The sequence below is a fragment of the Talpa europaea genome (genome assembly GCF_964194135.1).
Source record: "Talpa europaea genome assembly, chromosome: X".
NCBI lineage: Eukaryota > Metazoa > Chordata > Mammalia > Eulipotyphla > Talpidae > Talpa > Talpa europaea.
The window spans coordinates 9,345,638-9,370,057 of NC_140081.1; the positions used below are offsets into that span (position 1 = coordinate 9,345,638).

Genomic DNA, 24,420 nt, shown 5'->3' on the forward strand with positions numbered 1-24,420 from the left:
GGGATTGAACTCGTGCTGCAGTGGCTGCCACGAGCTTCATAGGTTGCGTCTTAACCCCTTGCGCCACCAGGGAGGTCCCTAATAACTCAATTTTTAGTCACCTCTCAGGTGCACAAAACCCTTTTGCTGACGCATAAATAAGCCAGTAAGAGGAGGAGGGACCAGAGGGAAGGAGACAAAGCAGGAAGTAGACAGAAAAGAGATCACAGGCTCAAGGAAGTCACTGGAGAGGGATGAGGAGAGATCCAAGCGGTAAGTCCCTTTGGATAAAGATAAATATTTTTTAGAAGCAAAGTATGATCGGTAAGGTGCAAGCGGCCCAGGGCAAGTTTTCGGCTGCCCTTCAGGCAAATGAAATGGAAGACCAAGCTTCCTGGGAAGGGTATTATTGATTACACTGGGATTTTATTAAACTGTCATGTAAGTAGAGCGCTGTGCTAAAATTAGGGAGTTTTAGTCTCCAGTCTCTTCTTGACCAGTGGTCATAGTTTGGGCTCTTGACTTTATTTCTTCCCCCTCTCTTCTTGGAAAGAAAGGCTCTGGACTAAATGATTCCTAAGGTGACAGATTTTTGTGGTTTTCTCTTGAAAAACAATCATCACAAATCTGTATCCTTTTGCAACATGCTTTCGGCTACCTGGAGACAAGTGCATTGTAAAAGTGGGGAGGGACCATCATTTTTCTACTTTTGAGTAACATGTAGTAAAGAGCCACCCTTTCTATAAACATAAAGTAAGATGGCAAGATCAAATAGTGAATGCAAACAGAAAAGGGAGGCTGGTGGTTGTCACAGAGACCACGAGGCCACACCACACCTCTGGGGACATGCGTCCTCCACCTGAGCAATGACCTGGCTGGGTAGCCTAGAGGCTAAGGCTGAGGTGACCACTGCAGGTTCTGGAACAAGCTTGCAGTGCCCCTAGCATGGGCAGGATTTAGTCACATTCATCTTCCATTCTCTCTGCACCACCCCCCCCCCCCGCCCCCCGCACACGTTTCTAGGGCTCAGCGTATCTTCCTCTCTCCAGTACTTCCCTTAACTTATGTGACACCAAATACGGGGCACTCAGTAGCCCCGCTACTTGCTGAGTAATTCACTGAGTTAAATTTTGCCCGAGTTGGCAGTCCTGACCTAAGCAGCAGGCAGCAGAATATGAGCACACTCCCACTTTGCCACAGTCAAGTTTTGTTCTGTCGTTTTTAACCTAGGACTTTTGAATCTGTTATTCTTCTTCCAGACCATCTTCTGGCAGCTGCCTGGACCTCTCGTCAGAATCTTCTGGCTGCATTAGCATATCTAATGAAGTCCTGTTTGCAAGAGCAACTGGCAAGTGCGCAGAACTGCTGAGAAAGGATTCCGTGCCCCTGAGAGGCAAGCAGTTCCCCTGCTCAGTGGAAACTTCAAGTAGCTTTGAATAGGCTTCTGAATGCAGTGAAGTAGAAGCCACCAGCAAAATCTGGCCCTCTCAAGTCAGCTTTTCCTATGACAGGGATCAAACAGCAGTGATTACCACCAACCGAAGTAACTAATTGGTGGCCACAATTAGTTCCACTTCCTAGAAGTTAGAGGCGAACCATAATGCAGGAAAATTCATTATTGTCTATCACTATATTCCCCTTTGTAGACAGAAGGTGACTCCACCAGTATCTCCAAAACTGTATGTAATGCCAAATCCTAGCATGGCTATGCTGACAGCTGGTCAAGTCAGGCCTAGAGCAAAGATGGGGAACGGAGACCAGATCACGTGAATAAATGAAGCAAACATCACAATGCTACAGAAAATACCTAGCAGGTTCCCACCTAGGAAAATGAGCTTCTCGGCACTGAGTGTGCTGCCTGGCAGAGAGGAGAGAGCCAGAGTAAATGGACAATCAGACTGGAAGGAAAAAAGCCACTGTCAAAGAGAAAGGAGGCCCTCTGGTGTGCAACTCCAGCAGCTCTGCTTCCAAACCAAAAACTGACTTGTCACCCATCACTTCACCCAGCCACCACCATTAGCTGTGGAGCTTCTGCTTTAAACTTTTCTACTCTTTTATTACTTTGAGGGGATAGTGATTGGATTGTTTCATTCTGTTTGATGGCAGTGACCTCTACCCCCTGGGGAGAAAAGCATGGTGATGAGAGACTTAAATGGCCCTCTGAATTACACTGAAAACCATTTTATAACAGTGCCTCAGGCATTCTTCCAGAAACTTAACCAGTAATAACTCATGTAATTTTCATCCATCAAGGATCAGTCAAGTGTTAAGAATAAATAAAAGTGGGACCCACTACTTTGGAAGAACGGAGTTATGGGACAATTTTTCAGGTTTCAAGACAACATCCTTCCTAAAGTCCACGCCATGGGATGCCAGGTTTAAAGAGGCCGGGCAGGTGCATTCTCACAGAGACTACACGGCCCCCTCCCCGCAAGGCAACAAAACCCTGTCACTGCTTGCCGGTGTCTACTGCAGGAGCACACACGCGTACACTACACCCCCAGCAGAAACATGTGCACAAAAATCATGGGAGAGTGCTCCCAGGAGCACTGTTCTTAGTATTCCAAAACTGGAAACAATCTAAAAGTCTCTCAGCAGTAAAATGAATCTAGAAATTGTGGCATATCCATAGCAACAAGAATGAATAAGCTAATATACACCCAACAGCACGGATCAATCTCACCAACACACTGCTGAGTAGAGCAGCCAGGCACACTGGAATACATACTGCGTGATTCCATTTACATGAAGTTCAAGGGCAGGAAAAACGAACCTGTGGAGACGCACTGCAATGGCAGTTGCTTATGGATTATGGAGGGTGACGAGTGCCTGCAAAGGGGCACAAGGGAACGTCGTATGGGGATGGAAATGTTTTGTTTGAATATGGATGTCGTTTCCATGTAGATGCCCACTTATCAAGACCTATCGAATTACAGCCATCCCTTAGTATCTGCAGGACCCCTGCAGAGACCAAAATGAGCAGATGCTTAAGCACCTTATAAAAAATGGTGTACTATGTGCACATAACTATGCCCATCCTTCCCTCTACTTTGAATCATCTCTTGATTACTTATACCACCTTGCAAATGCTACATAAATAGTTATATTGTTTAGGGAATAATGGCAAGAAAAAAGTGTATGTGTTCAGTGCAGACACAACCACCACAGCTTAACTACAGAGTATGTACTTTCCATCCACAGCTGGCTGAATCCACGGATGTGGAACCCCAGGGTAGGGAGGGGCAACCGTATATACTTAGGGTCTAAGCATTTCACTGCCTGCATGATTTTACTTTGATATAAAAAAGAGAGTGACGTGATCTCCTATATATGAGACTCCTGGACTCACGGGCTCCAGTTCTGCTGCTGTCCTACAGATGCACCAGGGACAAGTCTACAATGTGTAGCCTAATCCAGCTGCTCAAGCAAAGCCTCTGAGAAACCAGAGCCAAGAGCTCTCTGCACAGGGCACCTCCAACCCTCACTTGGACGTGGCACTGGCCACGGGAGGTTAATGAGGAGATGCCAGAGCCCTTTGGCTCTTATGCCACGTTTAAACACCCTCCCAAAGTTTTTGCTGTATTACTCAGTATGACTGACTCCTAGCTCCAGAAGAGGACAGGCCCAGCAGGGAGTGTAAAAGTGTACCTGGGATGTTCTCCGCTTTTTCACCTAATGCTGCTCCTCTTCCCATACCTTACCAGTGGAGGAAGAGAGAAGCAGAACAAGGATATTTAGGCATCTGGGGCTTTGTGAGGCTGAATGCAGCAAACTCCTACCCTCCAAATCCACAGTAGCCATGTTTAGAGGGGCTAGAGATTATAAGTCTCATAGTAATTTGTATACCAAAGTTCAGGTCACCCTAGTACAGAAGGACTGCACCCTCTGTTCCTATCATACGATGTGAATCCTGTTCCTTAAACACCAGCCCCCACGGTATAAAGATACTATCGACTCCTTACCCACGTGCACAGGTCCTTTCAAAACACGGCCTCCTCCGCCGCCTTAGTCGCACAGCACATTCCGTGAGTGCATGCTGAACACAGACGCCATGCTCGCGCTTTTGTTCTGGCTACGTGGAATGACTTTTTCACCACGCCTCTCCCATAATTCTTGCTAATTCTTCAAAAACCCAGACCCAGAGGCCCCAAGCAACTTTCATAATACTCCCAAGCAGAATGACTTCTTCCCTCTGCTTTGTTTTCCTAGAACTTCAGACAAACCTATATTAAGACATTACTCAGAACGACAGGGATCTGGTTACATGTCTGACCCCAACACTAGAACGTATGTTCCACAGCCCCTGAAGACCTGGATCATGTCTTACCCATTCCCATGCCCCTGGCATTGGGTGCATGATCTGGCTCATGCTCAATGAGGGTTGGACGAGAGAAGGAAGAAGAATTTGCCAACTGTCACGTTTCAGAACGCTACACACGCACTGACAGTCTTACCTATTGAGCGCAAACGCGTAGTGAAATTTAATGTTATGCTGGTCAGCCAAATCACACGTAGGCAGCGTTTCCAGGGTTTCTACCAGCTTCACCATTGCATCATAGTCCTGTTGACAAGAGGTCTCAGGTGAGGAAGAGAGAAGACGCAGCTTTTTGTACATTTTTCTGAACAGGTATAAACACAAGACTGTCTCAGCACTTAAGCACAAGCCTTTCCTCACAGACAACATTTAGTGCTGTTACTTACAGACCTTAACTGAACAGAAATAAGATTTTAAAAAATGAGATAAGGGAAACAAACGAGCCCAGCAGCCATTCCCCATGTAAAGGGCAGAAACATCCTGCCTTTATGTAGCCAGAAACAATCGAATTCACCTGAAACAGGCTGCCCAGCCTCAGCACCACTGTCAATGTGCAGCCTGAGCGCGCCCTGTGCATTGTGGGATGTGCAGCAGCATCCCGGGCCTTGACCCACTAGATGCCACCAGCACCTGCCCCCACCCCCGCTGGAGTTGTGACAACCCAAAGTGTCTCCAAGTTGTCACATGTCCCCTGGTTGGGAACCACTGCTTTAAAGTGCATCATTACCCAGGGAAAAACTGCTGCCATGTTTGTCTCAGCTGGGTCCCCCGTGAGCAGTGCCATCTGTTACCCTCCCAGCCAGGCTGCAAATCGCTGTCACTGGCCAACTTGCTGACAGCCAGCCACGGCAGGCGGCAGACTTCCCATCCAAACCCCCTGCCTGCTTTGTGGCTCTGCACCTTGCTGCCGCCGCCCAGGGAAAGGGAAGGCAGCATGCTCCAGGCAGCACCCGGCTTACCTCTGAGCCTGAGAGTCCTAGCAATGGAAGGTTATAAAAAGAGAAGCATGAAGGCAAGGACAGAAGGAAGCCAGACGCTCAAGGGGAAAGAGACTTGAGAAATGGCCATTCGCATTATCTTGTCCCACGGGACATGACTTAATCAGGGCCATAATCCCTAATAGCATCTGCTACTGAAATTAATTAGAGGCATCTGTTTATCACTAAGGGCATGAGTTCCTCAGGGGTGCAGGTCAGACATGGATGCCCCTCTTGTTCAGATTTAAAGGCCTGTGGCCAAGTCACCAATGTGGCTTTGTAGAAATCTGTGGCTAAGGTACAAGGCCCCATGTTCCTCCAGAGGGAAGCTTAGAAACGGTTCAAGGGCATTAAACTTGAAGGGAGGAAATGCTTGACTTCCTTATGGTACTACATCCCACAAGTTCTGTCTCAAGAACTCTCCAGAAGCCTCTGATACTTGTCTCAGAATAAACACCTGTATTCCCTGCACCCTGGATGTGGCCTTGCTACTCGCACTCTCCCTGTCATTGATGGGTGGGGGGAAACAAAGAAGGAAGTGACAGAGGCCTAAAGGAAGTAGCAAAGCAGAGGCGTGAGAGGCAAGGACAACAGAGCACGTTGCCTCAGTGTGAACCCTGACTTTGTCAACTGCGGTGTGACCATGGGCAAGTAACTTCTCTGTGCCTCAGTTTCCTCATTTGAAAAATGGAGATAATCAGAGTATACACCCCACAGACTTGTGGAGAAGGTTAAATGAATTAGCATTTGCAAAGAGCCTGAAATAATGTCTCACACAAGGGGCGTATAAACTGTGAAATTCCAAGTTCACTTTATTCAGAGTACTGATGTGAGATTTTGTTGGCACCGTCCTCTGATGTGACAAAACCTCCGCTACGTCCCGCTGCAGATAATGCGAAGTGGCCTACCACTTAGCCACATGCCTGTTCTGTCTATAACACAGGCACCTAGCCGTACACCCAGCATGCATGGATTCCCCACGAGGCATTCCTCACACCCAGAAGAACTCGGCACGTCAGCTCAGCTCCACTTCTTCCGTACCTGGATATCACGGTAGGACAGCAGTAAGTTAATGATGATGTCTGAGGTGAGAACCTCGGTATTATCCATGCGGAGTTTGATCCGAGACAGCTCCTTTGCCAGTTCATCACCCTGGTATTTCTCTCTGGCTTTCCGGATATCATTTAACAAGGTTTCTTTGTAATAAGCACTGCAGAGGGAAACATGAAAACCTTCGGTCACATCTCCACATATCCAGGACTCTGCTTCCTTAAGCACTGCAACCAATTGTGGCTGGCACTGGTGTGACTCAGGCTAACATTCGGGGCCCCTGGTCCACACCAAGTCCTCCCTATATTAGGCAAACAAGAGACACATTCAACGTGGCAGTGGCATTTTGCAGAAACGAACCACTAAATAGAAAGAAAGAAAAATCACTTCATAACAACTGTGACAATTCTTTCAAAGCTGACCCCAGCTGGATTGGGGAGACATACAGGATGCGCCATCCACCTTGCTGTGGTACCTTGCTCGAATAGTCAGTACCCCACTAACAAACAGATCATCACAAACACAAACAAAACGCCAAAAGACTTGAAACGCAATAAAATGAGAATTTTGCAATCCATTTACCTATCAGATACTACCTGCCCTAGCCAGTAATCACGAAGTTTTTTCTGGCTGGTCAAGAGTCGGAGACTGTGTCTCTGAGGAATCCAAGAAGTTGGGTCTGGAAGCTTATGACTACCTTTGCCTGTCACCCACCATTCTCCTTGTCATTTTTTGACTTCCAGAATGCTTTCCTAACATGAAACATAAAACTTCTGGCATACAATGATAAGAGGGATGTATGTACAGCCACATTTAAGGCACTTTAACTTCCCACCAAAAATTTCACCACAGTCTCGCAAAAATTTCAACCAATGCTAGCATCTGATACTTGGTGTAAAAATCTTTTAAAATGACCTGACTTGGTACACAGACATCAACTTACAATGACCAAAGATTGACTGAAATGTGTTCCTTCTCCAAGTCAACTTTTTACATGGAGACTGAGCACTGCCAAGTGCTGGCACTATCAACCCACTTAGTAGCTGAAAGATTTAACTAGAGAGAGTAAAATTAGGCTGTTCATTAAAAAAACAAGCACCATTAAACAGTAATCTTTTCAATGAAAGAGAAACATGAGAATGTTACTTTTAATAATTATAAAACTATGCCACACAGTACAAGCTACACAGTATAAAGCTTGCACTAAAGATTTCAACAAACATTTAAAAAAAATGAAGGATATCCCACAAAAAGTACTCTGCTTTCATTTTTATTTCCTTATTTATCTACTGCTTACCATCCCAACAATGAGCAAATCAGCAGATTCTGCCCATGTTTAAAATTCTGGCATCTATGCATCTATGGGGTCACTGAGTTGGGTGACAGCCACTGTCCCTTCAGCGGACTCTCCAGCCATCAAAGCTGTGCCCCAAGTTCGGCTTGACAAGTCAAAATCTGTACGTTAGTTTTGTTTCCAAGGGTGGTTCTGAAAAATAGTTTTAATAAACCAAGAAACCTAGTAAGAACAGAAACATCTAAAGAAAAAGAAAACGCTGAATTCACTATGTCTGTGTGTGGGGGGGGCATTGTATTTGTAGTGAATAAGCAGCCATGACTGCTTCTGGAAACCAGGGAGGATGTTGCGAATCAGCACGAACTTGAAAATGGCTTCAAAGTCCTTTTCCGTATAGAGCTCAAGGCTGCCTTTACCAGTCTATCATAGTTGGCACTTGAACTAAAAGCTTATCTGCCATCCCTGTACTGTGAAACAATAACGTATGTCCTATAACCACGTATTACCCAAACCGTAAGCACCATTTACCCTCTAACCATTGCCAAATACTTGCCAGTTTCAAGGGGTGCAATCAACTGACAGCTATTTTCGGTCCTTTGACATTATACCAAGAGTTGTTTTCCCACTGAGACATATATACACTAAGTGAGAAACAAAAACTTGAGTCCATTTCTTACAAAGACCTGGTTCATCTGGCAAACTCAAGCTACTTTACCTCCTTGAGACCTAAAAAGATGATACTGGGAGCAGTTTCTCCCTCAGCCTCCCTTAGCTGTTCATTCTGCAATAGGACAAGCTGTGACTGATGAAGCTTTCCAGGAATGTGACACTAAACGTCCCCTATTTGCTTTCTCTGCTGGCATGTAGTCACACATGTTTGAGTTTCCAGTTTTGTCTTCCCATTCAAGTCTGCAGAAGAAATTGCATCCAGAGATGAGGGGATGAAATAGAAAAAGAGAACAGATTGCTAAGAAGTATGGAGCTCACACCAATACAACAAGAGTAACACGTCACAGCTCAGGGCACCAAGACTGGAACCAAAGTGGGGCATGTAGGCCTTTCCATTTCACTGTAAGTCACCACTGCCATGCTTCAGATTTTCATTTGTTTTGGAAGAACAAATTCTTCTCCCATGTCACATAACTTACAGGAATAAAATTCTTTAAATTGGCTGCAAGCAAAGTAACTGGATCCTTTAGGTAAGCAGAATAATTTTTCTGCCTTCAATTTTTAAAATAACATTTTAAGGTGTGGTTTCTGGAGCAGAGGCCTGAAGAAATGATCTGACTCTTACAAGTCTACACAGCGAGGAATTGCCTGCGCCAGGAATCAAACTCAAGCTTGTCCAGCTCTGAGTCAGTATTCCATATCATCTGACAAAAAATCTACAAAGAACACGTCTCAGGACTTCCTGAGGTCAGGACAGTCTCTGCTCCATGCAACACCATCACACTTCTCTAACACAAGAACTATGGTCAGAATGACCTCACAGATGCTTTTTAACCATCTCAGCAAGTGACTGGGGTGAGCCAGGGGCAGGAAATCATGTTCAGAAATAATCTTGAATCACAGATTCTCAGAGTTGAAAGAGCATAAAAAAATCAGTACCTTAATGTCCTTATTTTCTAGGTGACAAGAAAAGTTATTAATCAAGGTCACACAGAGTTAGGACCAGACACATACTCAAGCCTGACCTCAGGCATTGATGCGCCCCAATGGCCCTACTTAGTGAGGTAGGAAGAGATGAAAATGGGCCCTAGAGTGACTCAAAAATGGTTGGCTAGGTTTCCTCATTCCCCAGGCACTGTGGTCTTTTGAGAGTGTGTGGCCTTCATGAACGTGAAGGGTCATTTTTGGCCAGGCCCCCAGGCTTGCTGATGGCTAATAGGAATTACCATGAGGTCACGTGGATGTCCTTGAGAAGGCCAGTAAACCTGTCCACCAGGGGCACACACAGTGGGCCCAGGATGGTATCCCAGGTAGGCTGCATGTACTCGGAGGCACGTCTCTGCGCATCACTCTCGCAGCAAAAATAATCAGCACATGGTGTCACGATGTACGGGATGAAATAGTAATTTCCACTCGATGCCTGGAAAACAAAACCAAGTTTGTTTCACAAAATAACGGGCACAGAAGCACAGCTGTGGATTTGGGCAGGTGGAAGCTGGTAGGACAGGGAAGGAGAAAGCACTAGCGTATGAACAACAACTTGCTGAAACTTACCAAATTTAATTAAATGAAGCAACATATGTAATAAGTTAAATGATTTCCAAGTAGGATAAACTGAAAGAAATTCACATGCAGACACAACAGTCAAAATCTTGAAAGACAAAGCCTTGAAAGCAAAGTATGTTTTATCATATGCAAGAGAACCTCAGTCAGATTAATATATGACTTTTCATCTGAAACAATGAAGACCCAGAAGGTAGTGGGATGACATATTCAAAGTGTTGAAAGAAAAAAAAAAAGTCAGCCAAGAATCTGATGTCTAGCAAAACTATCTTTGTAAAATGAAGGTGAAATAAAAGACATTTTCAGATAAAAAAAAAAGATACACTTGCTAGCAGACCCATCTTACAGAAACACTACAGGAAGTTCTTGAGGCTGAAACCAAGTGACACCAAACAGTAATTGTAATTCACATGATAAAAATCAAGAATGCCAGGATCTCTAGGAACAGATACTCTCTTTTCCTCTCTCAGCTTCTTTAAAAGTTACAATATTACATAAGTCTATCAAAGATATTTACCAACATAACTAAATATTCTTAAGTCTCCATAACAATTAGGTAAATTGAAGATATAAGAATATAACCTATTTGTATAAAATTGCTACATCTTAAAATTATTTCCAAAACAATTATTTCTGCTGAAATTTCACTTGCATTCTTCTTTTAGCAAACCTTTTCTACCCAAATAGCAAAAAGTAAACTTTTCTCCAATCTTGCTCAAACCCTAAATAATGGAGTGTGAAAATGTAAGATTTTGACAAATGTTTTGTGTTGTCACAGGTTATAGCTCAAGTGGGCAGAGCATCAGAGGCTGATAAAGGCTTACCCACAGTGAGGAAGGGATCTGATTCTTTGCACAAACATTTAGCCACAGGGAAAAGTGAGGCAAAAGAGAGGGAAAGCATGCACTCTGAAAATTAAGCAAGTTTAATGAACCTGGAGCCTTGGAAAAGTAAAAAGCAGCTCCTGTGAGAAAATCTTTCATAAAGTGTATAAAAGTTTAAGAAATTTTACAGAAAGAAATTGGGACTAATGACTACATGTTAAAAAGCAATTCATAAACTTCCAAATGAAAGCATAGGCTCTTGAGTTCAGTACTTTTCTTATAAAGAAGACAAATAGACCCAAACATCTTCAAATGATGGAACACATTCAGACTTGGTGGAGAGACCAGAAATGAAAAAGGAAAACATTGATTAGCACAACACAAGTTCAATAGCAAGCTAGGCTTGGATATTTGTAATTGTTACATTTATAAATGGAAACATCTCAAGAATCCAGCTAATTAAAACAAATTTAACAAAGACAGCATAGTTTCCTACATAAAGGGGCATTAGAACCAGTATGCTAGCCACACTAATATGTAAACCCTTATTCCAAACACGTTTTCAAGTATTTCTAAAAGGATGATTCTGATAGAGTGAGGTCAGAGAGCAGAGTAAAAGCCAACAGTCTCTGATACTGTGAGGGTAGGCAGAGGAGGGATCCATACTTTAAAGTCTTCAGTTCCTCACTTAGGAGTTGAAATTTCCAGAATGACCACCATCTACAAATGATCACCACTATGAACAGATTGCCCTATATCATCACTAAGTTAAATAATAGGTGCTTTTGGAAAAGTTCTCATTACAAAAGTTTGATATACCATCTCTAATGCTATTAATTTTTAATACCTACCTAACACACCATCTAGTAAATAGACATAATAGTATATGTCACCATTCTCCTATTTAAGTTTGTTTTTCAAGTTTCTTTACTGTATAATATGGAGATGAACACCTTTGCATATGGCATATTTATAGTCTGGACTTTTCCTAAGAGTAACTTCCAAGGAGTGAAATTACCAGAGCAACTTTAAGGCCTAGACATGTGTGGCCAAGCTCTTGTCAAAAAGGATGCAGCGGGCCTCCCCGGTGGAGCAGCGGTTGAGCGCTGGGTTGCGAGGCTGCCCGCGGCCTCTGCGGCGCCAGTTCGATCCCCGGCTGCTCCCCGGCCACCGGAGGAGGGTCCCACATGGCGCGCAGACCTCTCCTGCCACCCGCTGCTCCCCTCAGCAGTGTACCTTGGTCCTTCTGCCTGCTCTGCTCCCCACTCTGGCTCTGGTGAATTCTCTCACCCTCCCGCGCTTCTGACTGTACCCAGTGCATGTATAAACAAAACAAACAAACAAATAGATAAATAAATAAACATGCCTCTATAAAAAAAGAAAGGATGCAGCAATTTGCACTCCTATCTGTATCGTGCAAAGGCATCTCAATTTCATCTTCCTCTCAGTGGAGTTAGGTAGTATCTTTTTTCCTACTAAGTGGAAAAGTTTTACTCAGTTGGGTGAAAAAGAAATACCTCATCTACATTGAAATAGGAGGGATCATCTCAACTCAAACATGGCCAAGACAGCGGAGAATTTGGATGGCACAGGATTGAATCCTAGATCTACCCCATATAAGATGGATGACTCTGGAAAACATACTTATCTATCTAAACCTCAGTTTGCTCATCTTTAAAATGTGGACAATAAAACTGTCAACGTCATTAGGTAATAGAGGCTTAAATATGGCCTTGGCACACAGAGGGCATCCAATAAATATTATCTATTCAATAAATATCTCTATTCTTGGTCTGGTTCAGCTCGGAATTCTGAACCTGGGTTCCAGTAATCTGTGGGGGAAGGGGTGTCTGAACATGAATGAGAAAAAAAAATTACATCTTTGTCATCATTCACCTTTAGCTGAAAAGTAACAATGCCTTCAATATCACTTAAGAAATAAGTCATCTTAGTAGTTTCAGCTGAATCTGGAACTTTGTCACTAATCGAAATCACAGAATTTTCCCCATCACATTACAGCTTCTGCAGAGATCTTAAAATAATTTTTATACCAAAATTGACTATTTCAAAATTGACAGTTTAATGAAGTAGCTTATAGATTATAATTAGCAACCTTAAATATTTTGGTAAATATATTTTACTGCCCAAAATATTACAGTATAATTGGACTTCTTTGTTCTCCTTTTAACTTTTTAAGCATCTTAAAAGATACCGTGAGAAGAGATCCATAAGCTCCACGAGACTGACAAAAAGGTGCCATGGTCCCCCCAGACCTAGCCGATATTGTGTCCCCTGAACACCAGGGTCCCTTCAGTGGGCTCCACATCGGAAGATTTTCATGAAGAGTAGCACAACTGCCATCCACAAACAGCTGCCTGGATTTTCCAGGACAGCCCAGGAGAGCAGAGCATGTTGGGATCTCAACCTAATGGCCCACTGGACTCAATCATGGCCAGTACACAAGGACACCGAGGACTCGCCCGTCATCTGGTGCTCCGCAGGCGCCCTGCGCAGAAAGGTCAAGGAGCCCGGAGGCTCTGACGGAAACAAGTAATGGGGCCTCATTACAACAGAGTTTATTTTTATTTATGGCTAGAGGTGGGTGGCAAAGTTGGTCAATAGCAGCACAAATTATATAAATTCATTCTTTGGCGCAAATAAAATGCTAAGAATTTATCCAAACAGACTTCATAATGAGACTTCCAGCTTGACCTTCCACAGAGCATTTTTTAATAATGATACAAAAATTTAATCCATCAACAAATGGCCTCGTCAGAAGAGGGGGAAACATCTAAGGCAAATGACGGAAGCCGGTTTCATACTACCCAAGACAAACTCATTTCTGAGCACGTAGAAAGAATGCATATCTTGACTGCTGGCAGAAAGTGGTTTGGAATTTGTAGCTTGCAATGCAAAAGGGTTGCAAATCCTTAGTGAAAACGGAATCTGAAAAAAGCACAGAAGATTCCTCGCAAGAAGATATAGGGAGCAAATGAGCAAGCATTGGAAAATCATTCATGAACACTCATTTAACATGACCATGTCTGACAAGGTCAGTTTATTAAGGAAGCAGATCCAAGTCAGGTGCTGCTCCCCAAAAATAAATGATTACAAGTTCAAGCTGAGTAGATATATTTCTTGGGTCAGTTAAAGGAGAATTTTTAAAAATCAGGACACATGCACAATTAGGGAAACGTCTTTTTTTTTTTTTTTTTTTTTTTTTTTAGAAAAGATCTATGTAAATAGCATTCTCCATTGCTACTCTTCTGCATTTATCTGGACATAAGAGGGATATAGATACAGAAGCAAAATAACAATTTCAATCGAATAATCAGGCTATTGTGCTACTTAAAGGTAAATATCCCTGCTGGAAGCATGCCATGCAGAGCCAACTGTGTGCCTGCAATAGTCCATCTGCTTTGTTCAAACAACTGAATGGCTACAATAAAGTCCGAGAACTATTTCAGAGCTGGCATGGATCTCAGTAACCACCTGACTAACCATCTCAGTGTACAGAGGAGGAAACGGAGACCCAGCAAGGTTAACCTACTGGCCCCGAGAGGAGCCGGAGCCAGACACACCCCATGTCCTGCCCCCTCCCTCCCTCCCTCCCGTCACTAGCACTCCGGCTTCCTTCTGAGGCGTCCTTAACCAGGAGGCATGAGACACAAAACCAAGCGTCCAACACAACCAGATGGGCGAATGGCGAGCTCCAGTGTGTGACCTCTCCCTCAGTTTAAAGAAAACAATGGGCAAAAATGAACAATGATGTAAAATATATAGAGAGAAAGAGAGAAAAGTAAGGGCACCACGGCCACCAGAGGTTATTCAGTGGATGGGCAGAATTACACTTTTTTTTTTTTTTTTTGGTTTTGACACTGGCCCCGTGAAGCTTGACAGTGTTACTCAAGAGGTAGAAAGTTTTGTGGTTTCTACCTCCAGGGTCCCGCAATGGAAAAGAGAAGGTCACAGGCATTAGAGAAGCAAAAAGGACTCAATCAGAGGATTTTACGTTAGGTAGAAATAGAAAAGGGCTATGCACATTAAAAATTCAAAGGCAGAGATTTTTAAATAAATATTCTGTGTAAAAAATAAAATTCTCCTCCGTCTACTATGGGAGGTAGCCTTTTTATTTGAAACTGACTCTTCACTAGTAGAGGTGGTCGAAATTCTGATTCAGAACTCAGCAAATTCAAAGGCTATAGAAGGGAGAAAAATACTGCCCTTTTGCCCAAGCGTCCCTAAGTCATCTATATCACCTTTGATAATTCTGGATTCCAAGCAATACCCCAGATCTGAGGAAGCCAAGAGGGAAAGAACAGGAGAAAATTCTGTTACCCTAAGCTCAAGCCAGGGCAAGACTTCCAGTATTGCAGACAATGCACCCGATGTTGCCTCTGTCTGTTTCTCTAAGAATATCTAATTGATTGAGTTTGTAGAGGTGGCTCTTTTCATAGGAACAGTGAGTTTCTCTCCAATCTCACTGACTTTCCAGAAAAAAAAAAAATACCTAGTGCAGAGGTAAGAACCAGATTAGGTTTTTTAAAGGTGTTTCTAATAACATGGTCCTAGCCTGGAAATTTAACTTTTTTTTTTTTTAAGATTTTTTATTTATTTATACAAGAATTGGGGTACAGGTCAGAGGTACGGGAGGGTGAGAGGATTCACCAGAGAGAGCGGGGAGCAGTACAGGCAGACGGACCGAAGACACTGCTGAGGGGAGCAGCGGGCGAGGCAGGAGAGATCTGCCATGCCATGTGGGTTTCTCCCTGGCCGGCCGGGAATTGAACCCGCGCTGCAGAGGCTGTAGACAGCGTCACAGCTTAATGCTCAACCTGCTGTGCCACTGGGGAGGCCCTGGAAATTTACCTCTTTAAAAACCAACTGAGCTCTGGCTTCAGAATAGGACAAATGAAAATAAGGTTTAATGTACTTTTAACAATTCCTTTTACAAGTATTGGGTGGATTATCTCATCTTCTAGTAATTTTCCCGGGGGACAGGAAAGGGGCATAGTCCCACATTTCTTCTCTGGAGAGGTTACGTACAGCTTGCAGGTGGAATGAGTGACTGGGTGCATGATGGTGGTGATACCTGATGGGAGTATCCTGATATCACCGAAGTTAAAAGTAAATAAATATTTTAAAAATCTGTGAATTATATTTTAAACTCAAACACTCGATTATGAAGTCAAATGTCATCACTATATCATGGCAGCAACTTTTAAGCCAAATGGGAGGTGGGAGAACACGAGTGGGCTGGAAGGACGTGGGACTCCATTCCGGGCAGGGGACGTGAGGTGAGGGCCTAGGTCCAAGGAATTCCCTGGGGCACAGGTTCATATTTCTCCACGGTAAGGGATCCCTGGTGTGGAAGGGCAGGGTGCTGGCTCCAGCTGGGAGCACCGTGGTGGCTCGTGGGAACACTGGCCCAGCTCAGGAGACCATCAGACTCAAAGCCCTAGTGCATCAGGAATGACAGACACGTGCCTGACCCTGCCTCCAGCCCCGCCCTGGGCATGGCTGAGTTGGAGCCGGAGCTGGCTGGTCGCTTGAGGGAGAGGCAGTTTTTAGCTGTCCTCCTCAGAAATGCAACAAGCCAGAAAGAAAAACATTGGATGGTCTCACTTATAGAGGAATGTAGAGGATCAAAATAAGGGATCAAGAAAAAAATTAATTCTAATAAAGAAAAATCAAAATCAACTATAAACCAGAGACATTCTGCAGTGGGGGAGAAGGAGTAGGATCAAAACAGGACAGGGAAGAACACAGGGACTATGGTGATGGTGCACGGGTGAACGGGTGGTGAGAGTTTCATGGGGACTATAACCGAGATGAAAATGCATACATTGTACAAAAATGAAAAATGATGTAAAAATACATAAAATAAAACAATTTAAAAAATAAAATAGGAATTGAAAAAAAAAAGAAATGCAACCAAAAGATGTGCCTACACATCGCTTTGCTTTCAGTGGGATTTTCAAGCATTTTATGTTTACATTTAGAAGGTAAAATATCTGAAACTATAATACTCACCGTGTTTTTCTGAGTTACCATATCCTGAAAAGAAAAAGGAAAAGGTAAGAAGAATCTCCCAAGCACCAGCAAGTATATGCCTCCCCACATTATGTAGCACCCATCTCAGAGCAAGAGTTGTAACTTGAAACTCCCCCTGAAAAAAGCTTCAAATAGCCTCTGAGAACTATAACACTCTAAGATTCATCATAAAGGTTTAGCTTTGGAACGACCGGGGCAGGGGAGTGGGCATATATGTTCATAAGGATTTCCCCACAGCAGTAGCAAGGGCTTTGTCCAAAACTCTCCCCAGAATCAGGTCAGGAGCAATGAATGTCCCGTACCTTGTCTTCCCAGTGAAGATAAATGACAGCAAGGAAGTGCATGGAGCGGGGGGGGGGGGGGGGGGGGCACTGGGGTGTCCTTGAGTAAGGAACCATTTCTTGAATCAATGTGAAGGCAGCAGGCCTCCTCCAGCCACCTTCCCCCAAGAGGGGCGTAGGATTCCTGACACACCTCCCTATAATTGTCTAGATTTCAAATTCAATGACCACTGCAGTCAGTTACTGTATTGTTTGTGTAGGGAAAGCCAATGCTTGCTGAAAAAGGAAACCATAATTAAACAGCTGCCCAATAAAATGTGTTTATGTCCTGAGATTTCTGTTTTCTGACTGCAAGAGTAGGTTGCACCTGCTGGCATCTGATAGCATAGACTACCCGTTTCCATTTCAGAAAAAATTCCTATCATTAAAAATTAAAACTTATCCAGGTTATGGGACTTTGGAGAGGCATTCACTGCAACGCAGTTGAGAAAAACAATGTATTGAGTGAGGAAAAAATATTCTGATGTGATGTTTCTCATCAAAATGTAGCTCAATAATCTACCCTGACATATTTTCTAACTGTAGATATTTCTAAGCATTGCTCTCTTAGTGAAAAATCAGCAAAAGAAAAAAATCAATTATCTAACTATTTAAAGTAATTTAGATGAGTTTATAGCCTTTGGAAAACTATTCTACAATGTAAAGTATAATAATAAAACAATCCTTTTACTGTCATATTGCTTATTAATGACTTCTTAACACAGCACTGCACTATAATTAAAGAATACACAGCCAGCAAAGTACAGGTGATTTAGAACCGGTACAGGCTACACATCTGAAGCAGGTGGGAGTTTATACCAGGAAATAATTAAAGAACCCAGAAAAATCTGGTTAATATTAAATCTCAAGAAACACAAACAAAAATGCCCAACCTGGCCATTACAAAATTGCACTATTTAAAAACTAGTTACCTTTAATGCTAAGGGAGCTGGGCGTTTAGAAATAATGCCCACAAAGGCTAACCCTGAACCACTGGTTCCCACTCCTGGCTACCTATTTGGGAGAGTATTAAAAAAACTTCCCTGGAGGGCCTCCCCTGGTGGTGCAGTGGTTGAGCTCTGGGCTGCGAAGCTGCCCGCAGCCTCGGCAGCACCGGTTCGATTCCCGGCTACTGGAGAGGGTCCCACATGGCGCACAGACCTCTCTTGCTGCGCCCGTTGCTCCCCTCAGCAGTGTACTTCATTGGTTTGCCTGTTCTGTTCCCTGCTCTGGCTCTGGTGAATTCTCTCACCCTCCCGTGCTTCTGACTGTACCCAGTGCTTGTATAAATAAATAAACCTTAAAAAAAAAAAAAAACAACTTCCCTGAAGACTGATGCCATTGGCCTGGGGTGTGGCCTGGGTACCAGGGTATTTACAAGCTCACCAAACCATTGTCAAGTGCAGTCAAGGCTGAGTAATACTGCTGTAAAATACAGCAGGATTTTTTATTGCTGAAATGATTTAACACAGACCAGGTTTTTCTGACCTGTGTTAATATAGTCAACAACATATTATTAGTTGAATTTTATAGTCACTCAGACATTCATATTTTATAAACATGAACTTTTTTTTACAAGTATTATATTATGCTACTCTAAAATGTTTGCATCAAAGTTGCAAAAATACATTTAAAAAATTCTCAGTAATTCTGAGTTGCATGAACAGCTTAGATTTCAGGCTTGCTCTGCTTTACATGGAAGGGGAAAAAAATAACAGACAAAATATTGATTATACCTATGTTAAAATGTTCTGCCCATTTTGGTAACTGTTAAATGTCTTCAAAATATTATTCAAGTTCAGAACTGACTTTTTTTAAATGTATAGGTCTGGATCAAGCTGTCCATTAAAGGATTCAGGGTGGTGTGTTTGTTTTGTTTTTTTTAAAAGATTTATTTTTTTATTTATACAAGAGCCGGGGTTTAGGCCAGATTCGTGGGATGATGAGAGGATTCACCAGAGACAGAGCGGGGAACAGAACAGGCAGACTGACAAAATACACTGCTGAGGGGAGCAGTGGGCGTGACAGGAGAGGTCCACTAGCCATGTGGGTTGCTCCAAGGCTGGAGGGATCAAACCGGCACTGCAGAGGCTGTGGACAGCTTCACAGTGCTGCACTCAACCGCCTGCGCCACCAGGGAGGCCCCCGGGGTGGTGTGTTTGTTTCAAAAGAAACTACCAGATTGTTTTCACTTCGCTTCCCCCACGAGCCTGGAGATGTTCACGGTGCCTACAAATCCACATCTGTATGCGCAGGCTCACACAGTGGCCAGGAGGCTTCCGTGTGAGTTACAACCTGGAGTGGGTAAGAACTGCACAAGCAAATGTTTTTCTCCAACCTCTGCTAAGTGCACACTTCAACTGAGCATGTCACTCTGTGTTCCCAAAGCAATGCACTCCGGAGAAGACAAACACCACCCTTTACCTTCAGCGAAAGAGCAGTGTCAGCATCCGTGTCGTGGTAAAGGATCACGTTATTGGCCATGTCAAAGCTCTCACGAACTCCAAGATGGTAGAAGAGCGAAGGCTGTCTGGAGATATCACTCATGTCCACCACAGCAACATCTGAGATGGACAAGGAGAGGACAGGGTGGGGGTGGAAGACATCTGATTACATGATCTACTTTCGGATGATGACCAATGTCTATGAGATCTAGAACATGTACAGGCTACACATGCAATTTGTATTTCTGCCATCAGCTTTTCAGGCAAAGCAGAAACGAGGAATGACTTGATTATAATCACCCCCATGGGCTGTGCACGAAAAGCACTGAGGAACATGAAACACAAAACAAAATACTTTCTTTTTCAAAGTGCTGGGAACATAGCCTCACTTAAGCATTGCTGATGGATTTGTTGTCATTATGATTAGGAAGTATCACATGCAAAGAATGTATTAGCTTATACACGAAGTAGAACATCTAATGGGGTGAACCACGCACCTATCATCATCGGTACCACTGGCGCCCCACGTGCCTCTCCCTAACCATGTTCCCCCTTCCTGCCCAGAGAACCCCTCTATCCTGACCTGTTTCTATCAGTTCCTTGCATGTATGTGTACACACATCTTACATATTCTAATGTATGAATGCCTAAACAGTGCAAATTTCCCACATCTTTGAATTTTATATAAATACAGTCGCCCCTGGAACAAGGGGGTTTGAACCACACAGGTCCGCTTAGATGTGGATTCTTTTCCTATCTTTGAGCTCTGCATCTGAGGATTCAGCTGACCTATATTCCCAGCTGGCTGACTTTGTAAATGCAGAACCTGTGGATATGGAGGCCCGACTATAAGGGACTTGAGCATCTGTGGATTTTGGGATGGGGCGGGGGTTGTCCTGAAGTCAATCCTCTGGATAGCTTCAACCGTGCAGGGATCTAATGCCGCTAGCCCCTGCCCTGGTCAAGCGCCAATCGTAGTATCACACCATGCATATTCGTTGACTTGCCGTTTTATGGCGATACGGCCAGCACGTGTGTCTGGTTCCAGTTCATACATCTTCACGGCACCACAGCATTTCATTATATGATGACTAGACCACAACATCCTTACCCATCCTATCTGCGGACATTCTGTTCATTTTTCTTTTTCCTACTGCAAACAGCTATAATGAGTATTTCTGCACCGTGCTCCTGGTTCACAAGTCTGCCACCAACTTGACAATGTGGCTCAACTGCCCTTGTAGCGGTGTCCTGGAGAGACCTATTCAGAACAGGGAAGTAGCCTGTGATGCAACGGGAGCGAGCTTACACTTGGCTAGTGGCAGTGGACGCCATTGAAAAACTCCTTTGTGAAAGGGCAAACTCATTCGGTCCAAATTTGATTGGACCTTCCCCACCAGGTGCATAATTTTGGCAAGTAATGTCCAAACTTACATTGGCCCTGCCGTGACTCACAGAAAGTTTGTGAAAATTCCAACGAAAGAACAAAAGGCAAAGTGAAGAGGGGGGTGAAGAGGTGGAGATGAGAAGCTACATAAGTGCCTATGCTGCCGCCCCTTGCAGAGGCACTGGGAGACCAGCAAGCCTTGGGGCGGGCCTTTTAGCCTCACCTATGGATTTTCCAGTAAATACCAGGCAGCACTGTGGTGGGCAGCAGGGATCCAGAAGTATGAACGAGGTAGAAGCCCTTTTCTCAAAAACATGTAAACAACAGAAGGAAGAAGAAGAAAGTGGTGGGTAGAATCATGGTGTATGTGGGGCAGGAGACTGCTAACCTGAGGGTAAAACAGCCACAGAGGCACCCCCAGGAGGATACCTCTCCCACACTAGGGTGGAGGGCGCTCAGGGAAGGCCAGCGGGAAGCGATGCTTTCCGGGACCCCTGCGCCCCTAAGAGTTAGGCAGACAACTCAGGGTGAGGATGGGGAATGGAAAGCAAAGAATGTCCTAGAGAGAGAAGACAGCGAGGGCAAAGGCTAGAGCAGTGTAGACGTGCAAATAATTTCAGGGGACCAAGATGATGAACCTGGCAGAGTCAGTAAGCGCCATGTGGTGCAGGGGCCTCAGGGCCGTGGTAAGAGGGCTGGATTCCTGAGACAACGAGAAATCTATGGTAGGGGGTTGCTTCTCTTTCCATTATGGAAAATTACAAACATATAAAAAGTAGACAGAATAGTATGATGCGACCCCTGTATCCCAGGACATCCCTCAGCAACTACCAACCCAGCCAACTCTGCTTGTCTCCACTGCCATTCGCAAACCCCCTCCATGCTATCCTGAAGCAAATCCCAGCCATCATTATCCAGCCCTGAAATATTTCAGTATATATGGCTAAAAGATGAGAACTCAAAGAAACTACACAACCACAGTGTCAATGTCTCACCTAAAAAAAGATGTCTCACGAGGCATTTTAAACAGGAGACTGTCATGTCCCAGTGCCCCCTTTAGAGGCTGTCGCCAAAGCAAGGACAAATACATGTGCCGAGAGAATGCTGCCAACCCAGCCTGGTTAACTGATCTCAGATGGTGACGGTTCCCCACAGACATGTGCTCGGAGTCCATCACCCTGCAGCTGAGCAGCTCGGACATTCCGCCTGTAAGCTTGTTCCCTGGAAGGAGAGAGAACGTGCTCCGTCGTGATGCTGAGAAGCAGCAACCCGGGCGCTACTGTCAAGGGCACGGGGCCCACCGCCTTCAGATACTAGGGCCGAGGAAGCCAACAGGGGAAAGGAGAGTGGTGGGCAGGGGCCAGGGGTGGGGGTGAAGGACAGCAGCCCCCAAGTCACTCCCTACTTGGTGGAGTAGTTGTTTGTTGCCGAGTAAATTCAGTTTTAATCTGGAGACACGAGATTTTTTTTTCCTCTGACGTCTCAACATTCCGTGCTGGGGCCTGGGCCCAGATCTCACTGCCTCTGCGAAGGAGCCTACTCCTGGCTCCACCACCAAGGGATGGCAAAGAGGTCTGTCAGGGTCTAACACAGGGCAGATTAGTATTGCTACTCAAAAAAAATTCTGGCTAACTCATGTTTGATAGGAAAATGATCTCAAGTCCCAAACTGAAGTTTTCTGCCTGATGTCTGACACTCGGGCCAGTACACCAAGTTCATTTGGAGGATTTATACGACAGTATTGAACCAGCTGCTTTTTAGAACCTCTAAGGCACTAATTTATAAATGCTAAATATGATGAAACACCAGATTGGAATGTTTAATTATACACAAGAAATCGAGGGCTTTTTACCTAACAGCTTCAGTCATCGCAATGGTCACTGGCTTTGCTGTTTACAAAAACTTCCAGACAGCTAAGTTCAATTTCAGGACCGCCCTGGGAGGCAGGGCAGGTATCGGCCCCATTCTGCAGGTATGGAAATGAACCCCAAGGAGGGTACGAGACTCGCCGGAGGTCACACAATGAGAGCACAACGGAGTTGTGTGTTTCTTTTTTTTTTTTTTAAAGATTTTTTTTTTTTAAATAGAGGCATGTTTTATTTATTTATTTATTTGCTTGTTTGTTTTGTTTATACATGCACCGGGTACAGTCAGAAGCGCGGGAGGGTGAGAGAATTCACCAGAGCCAGAGTGGGTTGCAGAACAGACAGAAGGACCGAAGTACACTGCTGAGGGGAGCAGCGGTCTGCGCGCCATGCGGGACCCTCCTCCGGTGGCCGGGGAGCAGCCGGGGATCGAACCGGCGCCGCAGAGGCCGCGAACAGCTTCGCAACCCAGCGCTCAACCGCTGCGCCACCGGGGAGGCCCAGTTGTGCGTTTCTGATGCCAAGCCCTGGGCTGCCCAGCGCGGCTCGCTACTTTTCTGACTCACTCTCGGAGATGGAGCCACGTGGAGGGAAAACCATCTATCCAGGCGTATCTAAGGCTCCCCACCCCAGAAAGGAAGAGATTGAACTCAGATTCGCATTCCCCAAGCCACCCTGCGCTCCCAGCAACCAGGGCCTCCCAGCTCCCGGGACACAGGTCAGGCCCAGGGGAAGAGTCTGGGCAGCACGAACCATCTCCCCGATGGAGGACCAACACACCCCTGCCCGCTCGGCTCGACAAGTCTTAAGTGATGCCACGTCAGCGTTACTTCTATCACTTCATCCTCCTCTGCCCCAGCACACTGGGCGCTCCCCACTCCGGGCTCCCGAGCGGCCTGTGAATACACCACCTCAATATTTTTGTTTCCATCACCCCATGGTCCCTTTTCCCCTTCCTTGCATCCTTTCATAAAGGGATCTGCTCTCACACGGCTGGCTGGGGCGAACCTTTTCGTGGCACTTCATAGTCGGCTTTTCCAACTAGCAGGTACTGACCCCTTAACGGCGCCCTGACCTCAAAGAAGTGTTGTTCGCTGCCTCCAGATGCGCGCTTTTTCCGAGAAGCTCGGAGCTTCAGGTACTGCTCGCACACTAGACTCAAGAGGGGAACCGCTGAGCTTTTCTGCTCTAATGACAAAATTGGAGGAAATGGCCCTGGCCTTTGTTCATTTGTTTAATGAGACTTAGTCTCATTAAAATGGGCATCGTCTACACAAGAGGACCCAGGCCTTCTGCATCTACTCCAACCTTAACACCCTCCTTCTTTTCCTTAAAATCAACTGTTCCTTCCACGTCGTCAGGACTCCCGGGCCGGACTCCGCGTGACGCCGACTTCACCCTCTCTACTCCGACCTCCTGAGCCTTCCTGAGCGGAGCCCGCGCCCTCTCTGGGGAGAGAACTCAGTTCACTTGCCGATAGAGGCGGTGACTCGTGGCTGGAGAGGGGGCCATTTTTCTTTGTCCTGCTCCCTTTTAGTGCTCGTTTTTCTTTTTCCCTCACAAACCCATTCCTTTTTCTTAGATGGCTCTTTGAGAAGAAATGCACAGAGCTCTTGACTTGCATCAAGCAGTCTCACGAGCCACAGGCTTGACAAACTTTCCTGATTAAATGCTTAGCA

General features: G+C 44.8%; 1 protein-coding gene across 1 annotated transcript in view; it reads right to left on the reverse strand.

The window, feature by feature from the left end:
- Window positions 1–24,420, reverse strand: part of MAP3K15 (mitogen-activated protein kinase kinase kinase 15) — a gene marked incomplete at its 5' end in the record, with an annotated part of 79,206 nt that overhangs the window by 39,078 nt on the left and 15,708 nt on the right. The window contains 5 exons of the mRNA XM_084258557.1: window positions 4,434–4,540; window positions 6,313–6,481; window positions 9,511–9,704; window positions 16,705–16,728; window positions 19,470–19,609. Coding sequence (XP_084114683.1) covers window positions 4,434–4,540; window positions 6,313–6,481; window positions 9,511–9,704; window positions 16,705–16,728; window positions 19,470–19,609 — 634 coding nt within the window. The remainder of the gene's footprint in view (window positions 1–4,433; window positions 4,541–6,312; window positions 6,482–9,510; window positions 9,705–16,704; window positions 16,729–19,469; window positions 19,610–24,420) is intronic.